Source organism: Choristoneura fumiferana, chromosome Z, assembly GCF_025370935.1.
Source record: "Choristoneura fumiferana chromosome Z, NRCan_CFum_1, whole genome shotgun sequence".
Classification (NCBI taxonomy): Eukaryota; Metazoa; Arthropoda; class Insecta; order Lepidoptera; family Tortricidae; genus Choristoneura; species Choristoneura fumiferana.
Genome location: NC_133472.1, coordinates 6,155,720 through 6,169,236, shown reverse-complemented (window position 1 = coordinate 6,169,236; position 13,517 = coordinate 6,155,720). Strand labels below are relative to the sequence as shown.

General features: G+C 37.0%; 1 protein-coding gene across 1 annotated transcript in view; it reads right to left on the bottom strand.

The window, feature by feature from the left end:
* The window catches only part of LOC141443295 (protein obstructor-E-like), a 50,551-nt gene that overhangs the window by 22,823 nt on the left and 14,211 nt on the right, over positions 1 to 13,517 (bottom strand). The window contains exon 2 of the mRNA XM_074108562.1: positions 6,357 to 6,415. Coding sequence (XP_073964663.1) covers positions 6,357 to 6,390 — 34 coding nt within the window. The 5' untranslated portion in view covers positions 6,391 to 6,415. The remainder of the gene's footprint in view (positions 1 to 6,356; positions 6,416 to 13,517) is intronic.

Genomic DNA, 13,517 nt, shown 5'->3' with positions numbered 1-13,517 from the left:
TCATTCAGCACTCGAAAATTTTTACGGCTTTTGATTCATTCTATTCTGTTCTATACTCTATGCTTCTCAGTTAAAATAATTGTTTTGGATGACTTTATGCACTAGGAAAACCAATATTAAATTTGAGTAGCTTTTATAGAATTATTCGAGTATAAACTTCAAGGTTTGATTTTACTAGAATAACTGAGCTACTATTGTTTTTTTTTACATGAAACTGACCGTGATTGACCCCTATCTCACCTGATGTACATGAACTGTATTGTATAATTTTACTACACATATAATTTAAAAAAAAAGTACGTGATATAATTTTTAGTATGATCCGTGGAAATTTTGTGAAATCAGATCCTTAGGGGCTACTACGAAACTCGAAAATCGAAGTTCTTATCGCATTCCCTTTCACTCGCGTATTAAATGACATAACTGCCAGCGGGACGGCAACATACGAAGTTCGAGTTTTGCACTTCATAGTACCTATAGGGCCTGATCAGCAGGGCTACTACGAAACTCGAAACTCGAAGTTCGTGTCGTGCGGTCCCTCTGACACTTATACTATTTAATACGAGAGCGAGAGGGACGGTACGATACGAACTTCGAGTTTTTGACTCTTAATTGAATCCGCTAAAAAGGGCTAGTTTTATGTGAAATAAAGTCTCTGACTTATTCATGCATAAAGCCAACCAAGTTAAAAAATATAACACGTGGGTAATAAGCGAGAGGCAAAAGTTAAAATAACTAATTCAGTGGCTAGTTATGTGAGCTGCGTCGAGGAATTATGCTTATGCTCGTCGCTATATTACTATTCCCTGAGCATAGCTGGGCTTAGAGCATGAAGTCAAATGCAGATGCTATGTGCACTAATTTCTAACATGCTCCAAAAATTACTTCTTTCTAAATTCGAATGTGAGTAGATTCACAGTATAAGTACCTAATAGTGTAGAATGTTTGTTTATTACGTTTTCAAGCCAAAAGTTCTCAATAGAGTGTGATGGATATCAAATGATGAATTATAAGATTTAAGCAACTATTTTCTTGAAACATCAAAAAGGTATGAATAAAATATTCAAAAAAAAAAACGACGGCCATAAACGATGACACTTAATGTGAGAATGTCCTACAATGGAATCGGAATCGAATGAAATGACTCGATAGTATCTACAGTTATAGTGTCTCTCTAGACTAGAACACCATAAGAAAGTCATAAAGCCTTTTATGGTGTGAAACTAGGGGAGCTATTCTCTTTATCCGCTTTACTGCCATATCTAGGTCAGTATGATATTTACGTCGTAAAGATGTTTATAAATAATAAAATATAAACCTAAGTAACTCCAGAAGAAGCCGGTTGGTTGCAGGGTTGCGGAGTGGCAAGGTAAAGTTCAAGCTTGCTTATACACGATCTTTTTTTGGATTCCGGAGTCAAAATGGCAAAAACGGAACCCTTATAGTTTCGCCATGTCTGTCTGTCTGTCCGTCCGTCCGCGGCTTTGCTCAGGGACTATCAATGCTAGAAAGCTGTAATTTTGTACAGATATATATGTAAACTGTGCCGACAAAATGGTACAATAAAAAATTCAGAATAATTTTTTTTAGTGTACCTCCAATATACGTAAAGTGGAGGTGATTTTTTTTTCTCATCCAACCCTATAGTGTGGGGTATCGTTGGATAGGTGTTTTAAAACCATTAGGGGTTTGTTAAGACGATTTTTCGATTCAGTGATTTGTTTGCGAAATATTCAACTTTAAAATGCAATTTTTCATTAAAATCGTGCGCCCCAATGCCTCTAAAATCTAAACTGGTGGGTAGAAAATTTAAAAAAAAATCAGAATTGTAGTAAGTTTATCAAACTTTGAAGGAAAACTATAACGGCTAAGTTTGCTTGAGAATTATTAGTAGTTTAATAGTAAATTTCTTTCATGTCATGTTTGAGAAAAACACTATACCAGGCTCGGCCGGAACGTGGGGTTGCCGGCCTCGCATCCCTATCCTAGTCTATATCTGCTTGGCCGGCAACCCCCTACTTCCCGGCCTCTACAGTAATGTACTATTAAATAATCAGCCTGATTGGTACATATAAATGATAGTATTTATAATATAGTCCTACTATTAAATATATTGTGAAGCGAAGGTTTGTACGTGTGTGTGTATGTTTATTACTTCTTCACGCAAAAACTTCCGCAAAAGCTACTAAGCTGGGTTTGGAATTATGACATTTGGCACAGTTCCCACGTTTTTTTTGCCAACGAAGTCTCGAGCTACAGCTATACTTTAATATTATGTTATTAAACTTTATGATAACATCGATTTCTTGTAGATTAAACAAAAGTTTTCGCAAATGACGTCACAACATAATATCAACTCAACGCTTCTTCCCATCATTAGTTGATTAGTACTACTAATATAATGCGAAAGCGAACGTTTGTGTGTGCGTACGTGTTTGTTATTCTTTTACGCTAAAACGGCTAAACAAATGTTGATTAGGTAATATTGGTAAGTAAAGAAAGAAAGAAAATAAATAAGCCGGTAAATAGTGTCAGGCAAAGTTTTATCAGTTTTTTTTAATCAAACAGCTGGACAACGAGCACCGTCGCCCATGGACACCTACAGCATTAATAGCACTGCGGGTGCGTTGCCCTCGCCTGCACTCGCCTTTTATATAACACATAGGCTACTTTTTATCCCGATATTCCGATGATATCCCGAAAGGGGGGACAGCTGGACCTGTATTTAAGGGGGTGACGTCAGTTTATCTTGCGTGTTGACTTTTTCATTCAGGGTTCCGTACCGAAGGGTCACATTATGGAACCCTATTACTGTCCGCTATGCTTCCAGTCTGTCTGACACAGGGCTAGTTCTGGAGACTCGTAACAGATAGATAGCTGAAACGTATACCTACATGTGTATTGTATTTCTAAGGCTGCCACAGCAACAAATAAATACGTAAAACTACTATTAAATTAAAATAACTAAAACTAAAACTTTAATTAAAATACATACGTAAACTAAAACAAACGATAACCCTCTACTTAATTACCCTAGAAGGGTGCTCCTCTAAATCGAGGCATGTTGTGATCACGCTCGAAAAACATAACCCTCCTTAAAGAGAGAGGTGGGCCTCTTGGCATGGTGATCACGCAGCATTCCCGCGTTGAACTGCGATTGAGATTCTTTGCGGGAGAAAGCTGCCGGCGCGAGGCCACAGCCTCCCTTAACCTAGGGCTGCCATCCGTCCGGGTTTCCCCGGATTTGTCCTAGTTTAGAGGGCGTCCGGGGAGCGTCCGGGCGGGGTTTCATTTGTAGTCCAGGTTTAAAAATATTTTTAATTTTTAGACCAATGCAATTAGAATTTTTCGAAGAACTAATTTCCAGCAAGCTGTCAATCGTTTTATAAGGATCTTATTTGATTGGCCTATATTTTATTATACCTACTGACCAAGTTTAATAAAAACCTAACCTGTTGGCATGTCCGGGTTTTTGGCTCCAAAATCCTGGGGGGTCCTGGTAGCCAAATTTTAGAGATGGCAGCCCTACCTTAACCTATTGTTGAGCTCCCTGTGTAGCTCCAGCGCACCCTCACCCCAAGGACCTAGAGTCTCGACGCCGAAAGCAAAGAAATTATATTGGGAATGATATATTTTGTGACCTTGAGGCGTTAAAAGAAAATAAATTAAAAATGAACCGAGATGCCCATACAAAAAACGTGTTAAGTATTTTTATTTTCGTTGCTTCCCTATAACGTTTAAATATACAATACTCAAACTCGGAATGATAATAAAGATAATTATGTTTATATAATAAAAACCGGTCGAGCGTGTGATGATCATAAGGAAAAAAATAAAATATTGTAATTTGTTCGCCAGCATATGTTCTTAATATTCTTAAATAGCTTAAATAGAGATAAACGGATCCCTTGGCAACGATGTTTTTCAGGAAAGTTTCCACTAACCAATTAAGAAATTATGAGATAAGTGATAGAAAGAAATAGACGCGAAAGGTAGGTCTGCTAGTACGTTACCTCTGACAGATTCAATCCGATGAACAGAAAAGATCCGACACAGAACTATAAAGTCATCGACATAACTCAGAGAATTAGCAAGTTGAAGTGACAGTGGGATGGGCTAAATCTGTAAGAATCGACGACCGGTAGAGTAAAAGAGTCAAGAGAGCGGAGACCGCGTCTTGGCAAGCGTATGGATGCCCTCCGGCCAGGTGAAGTAACAATCTCCGAATGGCTGCTGGTTGCTGGTAGAAGCTGGATGCGTCGAGCCGAAGACAGGGCGTAATGGCGCTAATTGGGGGATACGGTCCAGAAGTGGACTGCTATATGCTGATGATGATAATAATACTACAAACATACTTTTCAAGCGGGCTCTTAGATGCAAATATTATTCTGTTTGGACCGGATTAGGTGGATTTGGTCGTATATGTTTAAAGGGCACGGTAAACGGCACATCAAATAAAAATAATCCGATTACAAGCGGCAAGTACTTACGGCCCACATGTAATTTCCCTGAACCGGAAAATATATAAATGTTAGCAGAGATAATGGTGAATGAAGGTTTTCAGACGCTTTATTTTCGACGTTTTCAACGTCCGAGTTGGCGTTGTACTCTTTGGATATTTTGTACCTATTTTTTCCGGTTTTTTATTAGTTATTTATGTGGCTGGTGCATAATGAGAGGCATTAAAGTACGAGTGTGTACTTTAAATAAGATCACACGAGTGTTTTAATGCCTAATTATGTATAGCCGCATACATAACTTTATCTACATGCATATCATAAGTTTTCTATAATATGTTCAGATATGGCCTGTATTTTGACTTTGACTTTGACTTGACTTTGACTTTGACTTTGATTTTGACTGACTTTGACTTTGACTTTGATTTTGACTGACTGACTGACTGACTTTGACTTGATTTTGACTGAATAATAATTATTATCTACATGCATGTCATAAGTTTTCTACAATATGTATGTACAGATATGCATTGTTAAAAAAAGTATTACCGATACTTTAATGTAAACATTAAGATGCACTGTACTTTAATGTGAACATTAAGATGCACCCGCAGATACCAGGTTTCTTAATAAAGGCCATTTGATAGTCGTTTCTGAACATATAATAGGGAAGTTATGATATGCATCTAGATAAAGTTCTTTTTTTGGGTATTCGGCAGTTTTTTGGTTGCGTCAGTGTTCGTGTGGAATACCTTTAATGAATTTTACCATAACTAATTAAAAGTTATTAACCAGGTAGTTGAACCGATGATGGTCTTTCCGAAAGCGCTGGTAGTTTAAAAAATGACGTGTAAAAGTGCCCATTGCGGTTTGAATTTGAGTTTCTATTAATCAATTGAGCCATCGGTCGAAGTTTGTGAAAACTCAAGAAAAAACCAGAAGTGTACTTAAGAGCTTGCAATTGCAGAAAATTTGCTCGCACTTGCAGAAAATGTCTCGTCTCGTTGAATATTACAAAAGAAAGCTTCTCCATCAAAGTTAATACTTTTCGGAGATGACTTTACCCGTCCAAATTTCTAATTAAATTGTCTAAAACCGAATGAAAATGGCCCTTCTGATAATATCAATTAGTCCTCGCTGGAACTTTCGGGCGCCCGTGTAATTGCTTAAAAGATAACGAGTATCCAAATACAAATAGAGTTTGGGAATTCTATTATAGAGGTATTTAATATTTTGGCGTTTTAGATATTGACGAGCAAACTGAAATATAAATATTTACTGTCAAAACTTTGCTGTAAACTTTAACTGGCTAACTCATTTGAATTACAAATCCAGACGCTGTTGTTACGTAAAAGTCGTTAGGTACTCACATTAATGTAGGTAGTATCTATACCATGCATAACATCTGTCTAGAGAGAGATCTTTCTATTATGAATTTATGACCTACTCCCACAATAATAGGAGAATGTACCACTACGAAGTTTTTTTTTACTGTGCCGTACTTTAGACCACAGAGTACTCGTATTATATAGCAAATTCAGCAACTAAATGTAAATGAGTGATAATGCGACCTTTTTGAATTATGGCAGGTCAGTGTGAAGTTACCTTAAACTTAATATTTCTTAAGGACGCGTCAAACCTTCCCACCTAGTTTGCAGGGTTGATACCAAACCTAATAAAGGTACATAAAACATTACATTATAATGTATTTCTTTAGAATTAAGTTTATCTGAATATGTATTGTATGTGGGAATTGGATTAGCTGTCGATACTTTTACAGAAGCGTTCATAATGAACATGTGTGTGTGTGCTACATGTCGCTTCCTTACGTGTACACTTCTCAGAGTTTATGCAATACTTTATTTCTATTTCTATTTCTATAGAAGCAGATTCACTTACCGACTGCGCTTGCCCATAGTCGTGGTTGTGACATCTTGTATATTGACTATTTATATTACCTGTAAAAAAACATGCGTATTAATTACGTATACTGTACAAAGCTAGATCTAATTTCAGCCCATCGCTGGGCACAGGTTTTGGGACAAAGAATAAATAATAGTATAAGTACAGTCCAGTGCGAGGCAACCCCTAAATAGGCCACTCCGGAGTGGCACACGGCATCTACTTGTAACGGAAAGCATAATCGCGGAGTGAGCGGCGCCTGATATGGGTAAAATTTGAGAGCCTAGAAAAAGACATAGGATAGTTTGTATCCCGGAAAATTACAGTTCACGCGGCATAGCAATAAATGAATTCTTGGCAGACGAAGTCGCGGGCAAAAGCTAATATTTTACATTCATCATTATCCCAGCCTATAATGTCCCACTCTCCCATTGCTGTGCACAGGCCTCCCCTCAGAATGAGAGGGCTTGGGCCGTAGTTTTCATGCGGGCCCCGTGCGGATCGGGAACTTCACATACACATTGAATTGTTTCGCTGGTTGTGCAGGTTTCTTCACGATGTTTTCCTTCACCATAAAGCTCGTGGTAAATTTAAAATGTGATTTCGCACATGAATTTCGAAAAACTTAGAACTGCGAGCTGGGGTTTGAACCCACGATCCTCTGCTTGAGAAGCGATAAGTAGGTCAAACCACTAGGCCACCACGGCATATTATATTGCCTCGGACTTATATACTTGAGGAAGCTTTTGGGCTTTTTTACTCGACTGCGAAGAAGGAGGGTTATGTGTTTGACGCGCATGTATGTATGTATGTATGTCTATTCCTATGTCCTCTCGCAAATACTCAACGGCTGAACCGATTTTGATAACTGATTCATCTTAATGACGCGAGTGATACTGGGTACATGAAATTCTTAAAAAAACAAAATGGCTGATTTATGGCGCCAAATTGTAAGTTTTCAAAATTTGTTTTTTATTCAAACCTATCAAGTGGGATATCAAATGAAAGCTAATAATTAGCCCGTTCTAAATATATAAGTTATAATCGTTTTAATATACGATTATCACAGAAAAGTGTGAAATAAAAATATAAATTAAAAAAATCGAAATACCCGACTGCTTTAAAAAATACTAAAAAGAAGAAAACAAGTCTAGTGGGCTAGAACTTTGTTTAAGTAGCTAACTTAAAGTTCAACAGTCGGGACCCATTTAAATCGTGACTCTCAAAAATTATTACCTAACGGGTAATTCGGCGCGTGGCTTTAACCCCTAAAAGTACCTAAAACCTACAGCTGCCATTATGGGCCTTAAACAATCGACATCGAATCTAGAACTAGTACAACCTGTTTCAAGTGCAAAGACTCTGAATGTATTCTTAGACAATGCGTTGACCTTGCGTTGTCTCTGTTCAAGTTGAGTTGAGAACTTTTGCGTAGGCGCATATAATTGTGTTAAGTTAATATAATAGGTAACTAAGAGAGTGGCCTGGCCATGCGTCCCGGTACGACATATTAAATAGTTGTTTATTTTATATAAACACTAGCTTTTGCCAACTATAAAATTTTCCGGGATAAAAATATCCATGTCTTTCCCAGGGTCTCAATTTTTCATACCAATTTTTTTTTCAGAAGTTAAATAAAAATGAAGAGGTAAAGAACATACATGCATACATTAAATTTATAATTTAGCCTATTGGTACAAATGGACCCACTTCCTTAAAAAAATCTTAATCTAGGGGTCTATAACTCAGTTAAGTAGGTAACTTAAAGTTTAACAGTTGGGTCCTAATTGAGAATTTTTAAGCCGGATTTTTAAGTCACATGACTATATATATAGACAGAAACTATTTTTTTTCTGTTTAGTGTTTCTTAAGTTTATTGATTATTTAATTTCCCATTTTTAACATCCGTTTCTGCGTATCTCACACACGCGTTGCATCACGCGCACGTCCTCGGAAAAATATGAATTTCGCAAAGCGACGAGAAAGTTGCAATTAGCTCTTGCAAGACACCGTAGGTACTTAAAATGCAATTAGGGAAGCTGACGGATGGCATACCATTAAAACGCGAGATGTGTATGGCCACAATCCCTTGTACACAACACAACACAACACGTAACACTATTGTCCTACTAGTTTTTACCCCGGCAACACTCGCTTAAACCTTTAAAGATCTTTAGATATATGTATGTAACCCACGGCGTGCGAGTAGGCTCACACTTGGCCGTTTTTTTTATAAAAAACAGTGATTCTTTATCTCAAATGATGAAGTGCATATGAGGTCAAGATTTTTCTCATTGGTCCAGTAACGTACAGTCGCGGAATGAAAAGGTTTGACCACCTTAAGGTCTATTTTTGCTTGTCCAGTATAACTGCTTTATCGACCGAGTATGCCATATTCCGTCATAATGTCATTCAAAAAGGTAACATGTGCTTGCATCGTGTAAACGAATTGATTTGAAAACTGGTCCACCTTTTCATTCCGCCACTGTACCTATATTCACTCTGGCCTTGAATACCTAGCCCTCAATTTGCATTATAAAAGATGAAGCCAAGCGCTTTGTACGTATGACCGGAATTTATAACATGAAGATGGACTCACTCCTTACGACTGATCGCGGCGGTGAAACGGAAATAAATGAATAACTTTATATAATTTTTGCGCACATCCCTTAAAATAAATCCATTGAAACTACCTAAGTGACATTTAGTTTTATTCCTGTTTCTTTCAGAACTTTGTTTGCCGGTTACCTTCGGGGATAGCATAAATCCGCTTATCTACCACAGGTAAATATTGCGTATCTGCCAAATGTATTTACAGAGGATAGTTTTAACTTCAATACATATATACAAGATACCTTGATGCCTGACTACAAAGCTCGGATTCGATCGCCGGTCGGGGCAAATAGGTACGTGTATGAAAAATATTAATTTTTGTTCTCGAGTACTGGGAGTTTTATTTATTTATTTTTATTTTTTATTCGACTGGATGGCAAACGAGCATGTGGGTCACCTGATGGTAAGAGATCACCACCGCCCATTAACATCTGCAACACCAGGGAGTTTATATAATATGTATTTAAGTTTGTACCTAACATTTACCTATTTAAGTAAGTTTATCCGTGGCACTACCCATAACAGAAGCGTTGCTTACTTTGGTACTAGGTAAATTGGTTTCAAGTGTCCTATCATATTTATAATAACGAATACCGTAAACTGCTTCAACTTTGCCCTCTGGCCCCAACATTGCCTGATTTGATTTAGAGTCGATAACTTAGCACCCGTATAGGTTTTTAAACTTTTATCTATACGGGAATTATTATTACGGGGATAAAAGTTTAAATACCTATACGGGTGCTAAGTTTTCGACTCTAAATCAAATCAGGCAATGTTGGGACCAGAGGGCAAAGTTGAAGCAGTTTACGGTATAGAGTAAATTTTTAAAATGGTTTTAATACTTATTGTTAGATACTTTCCGCATTCTGCGTATTATCTGTGTGACCTAATGCTAGTTACGCAGATGCATTATCCCTGCGGTTGTACTTTTGTCATTGCCAATACAGTCGATTTAATTAAATAAAACTCAGTGTCATTGCAACCGAGGTAAGGTCAATGTTCTTTATACTTATAGATCTGTATACGAGATTGTCTGTGCTCGTTAAAAAGAAGAGCCAAGGTGTTTTTTTTAATAAAACGATTCTCCTTTGCCAGTCCCTTTTGCGCGGTTTCTCGTAGTCCGAGAGATCACTGGTTTTTAGCTTAAACAATAACTTTTTTTTATAGACCTCAAATGCGTACCGACACTAATGCACCCTTGTTGATAAAAGTTCTTGATTTAATGTTTAATTCTTTTTTTTTGCTTAAAGTCTTTACGGATACACTACTAAATACTTGTTACATTGCCATTCACAACTTCCAACAGCTCAGATTAGATTAATAGAGTCAAAATATAAGGAACCGTGAAGATTATTTTGTGATAAATAAGAAATCGATTTTTATATCGTTTTTTAAGATAAAGAAAGAAAGAAACAACTAAGAAAATAAGACAACCTTACAAAAAAAAAATTAGAAAATTTAACGACTGACGGGCTGGTTTGGGCTTCAAGCTGGCTAAGATCAGTGCACATGCAAGAAGAACTCAAAAATACTGAACGAATTAAAAAAAAACAACATCTACACCTAATCTTGGGGACGTGTAAAGTTCTCGATGCAGACAGATTTGCGAGCGAAATCATTATATCACAATGAACACTAACAATTACATACATGTGGCTATCCTTTCGAGCACGTAAAAACCGCGGTGAGCGCTCGGCCTATCTTTATATACAGGATAAATTTTCTCAAAGTAAATCTTAGCGGGCATAACATATTCTTTTGTAACAATATTAAATTAATTTAACCAGCCACGCCTTCGTTTTTAGGAGTTTTTGAATCAAATTTGACGGTAAGTTGGGGTTTTAGATTTAAAAATGTCTTAAGTCTCTTTAAGGTTCCTTTATAAAAAAGACTGACAAGAATAATTATAATATCCATACTATACTAATATTATAAATGCGAAAGTTTGGTGTGTTTGTGTGTATATTTGTCCGTCTTTCACGTCGAAACGGAGCGACGGATCGACGTGATTTTTGGCATAGAGATAGTTTATGGGCCTGAGAGTGACATAGGCTACTTTTATCCCGGAAAAAGGCACAGTTCCCGAGGGAACAGCGCGCGATAACCGAACTCCACGCGGGCAAAGCCGCGGGCAAAAGCTAGAATAATTATAATATTATTAATATTTGTTAAACATAGGTACAACCTACAAATGTAGAAAGTAAACTTTAAAAATACAACCAATGTTTTGCCACATGGTGCAAGTAAAAAATAAATAGGTACTTTGTGATATTACTAATTATGCCGTAAGCCGTGGTGGCCGAGTGGTTTGACCTATGGCCTCTCAAGCAGAGGATCGTGGGTTCAAACCCCGGCTCGCACCTCTGAGTTTTTCGAAATTCATGTGCGGAATTACATTAGAAATTTACCACGAGCTTTACGGTGAAGGAAAACATCGTGAGGAAACCTGCACAAGCCTGCGAAGCAATTCAATGGTGCGTGTGAAGTTCCCAATCCGCACTGGGCCCGCGTGGGAACTACTGCCCAAGCCCTCTCATTCTGAGGGGAGGCCTGTGCCCTGCAGTGGGACGTATATAGGCTGCTAATTATGCCACAAGCCTGTTACTGAGGATATCAGTCTGACTGTCTGGCCATCAAGCGTAGGCTCGCACTTGATATAACATGATATAACTGACCATGTAAAATAACATCGTAGGTATTATTTTATATTTGCTAGAGTTTACCCGCGGCTTCGCTCGCGTAAACTATACGATCTGGTAGTTACAATTGAAATCCCGGGAAAAATATTTTACATAATTCACATGGGGATTCCCAAAATTTATATCGTGGTGTTCATTGAGGTTGTGTTAAGAACAATTGTGCAAAATTTCAAGACTCTAACCCGGCGGTTTAAATTTCAAGATTTTATGTATATCCCGTGGGAATATCGTGATAAAAAGTAGCCTACGTGTTATTCCAGACGTCCAGCTACCTACATACTAAATTCCATGACCCTAAGCCCAGCGGTTGTTTCAAGATTTTATTCCTAAACGCTCTTAAGTACCTAACTGAATCCGGTAGGGTAAGTCCAGCTCACGTCTTCCGAATCACAATCTCATTTAGGTGCTGTTTCACCACCCATTCATTAATTTTATTTGACGGATAAATGTGATGCCGTCTCCGTCTGTTTGAACAAAACAAACAGAGACGGCATCACATAAATTTAATCAATGGATGCCGAAACAGGGGGTTAGGCTGGGATGATGGTTAAAACTTTAATTTTAAATAGCATCTTATTTAAATCCAGCGTTAGCTACTGATCAACGTTACTTACTAATCTGTTGGCAGTCGAATCGGTGATGATAAATCGCGATAGTATCAACATACGTGTCTATGGCCATAAGAGCATAATTAATTCACATGAAAAGTCGGTCACGGAGTGCGTTATGTCATATTTACGTAACATATACATATGTGCGGGTTCGCAGTTGCATGTTAACTTAACCGGTACTTTAAGGATCGGGCTTTCGTAAGCTTTCGATAAAGTCTTGTAATTTACTACAAATAAGTAAATACAAATACAAAACTATGAAAATTCGAAGGATTTTGACTGTATAAATGTGTTTAATTTTTTAACGGATCACCAAAATTAAAATTTAACTAAATGTAAGTAGAACTTATTAACCTTACTTGCAGAATCAGAATCAGAAATAATGTTCTTTGTAGAACATAGGTAGGCTGTAAGATACAGAGTTGTTAAAAACATTTTGTGATCTTCTATGTCCTGCCAATGGGCGTACAAAACATTAAATAGGCTGGTAGAAATACAAAATTAAACACACTCCAGATGTCAAATAAACTTCAAAAATATAATCAATTGAAATTAAATTAAAACCATATCGAAAATACAAACTGAGACATGGATGCACAGAAAAACCAAAAAAAAGAGACCAGACCAGACCAGGAGAGACTTTTTCTGGCTTTTCTGTGCATCCATGTCTCAGTTTGTGTTTTCGATATGGTTTTACGGGATGGCCGTAAAAGTAACCAATTTGGAGTTGAAATAAAAAATACAAAAAGACTCCAAATAACCCATCATTATTTCATTTGAAAATTATAATTAAATTAGAATTTGATATTATATTAATAAAATTAAAATTTGTAATCAAATAAAAAAATTGTAATTACATAAATTATTTACAAATTGAAATGCGTTTATCCCGTATGATTTCCGTGGGTACATTTTTGTTGACATGGTAGAAAATTTTGTTACAGTTTCCAGGTTATCTTGTACAAGTAGAGGACGTCTAAAAAATAATCGAAAATGTCATCAAATTCTTCAGCCTATTCGTGAATAAGTTTTTGGTGAAAAATTCATTTTTAATACAAATATTTATGTTGACCGTACTTTTTGTTGACTATGCTTGTATTGTTACCCAAATTTCATTTGCATACCAAATTTCAAGTCGATGCCATTAACCGTTGAAGAGTTCTGTCCTGTGGAGACGATCCAGGCTGGATTACCAGGATGTCACTACCAGATTATTGTATTGTCACGTTATTTAC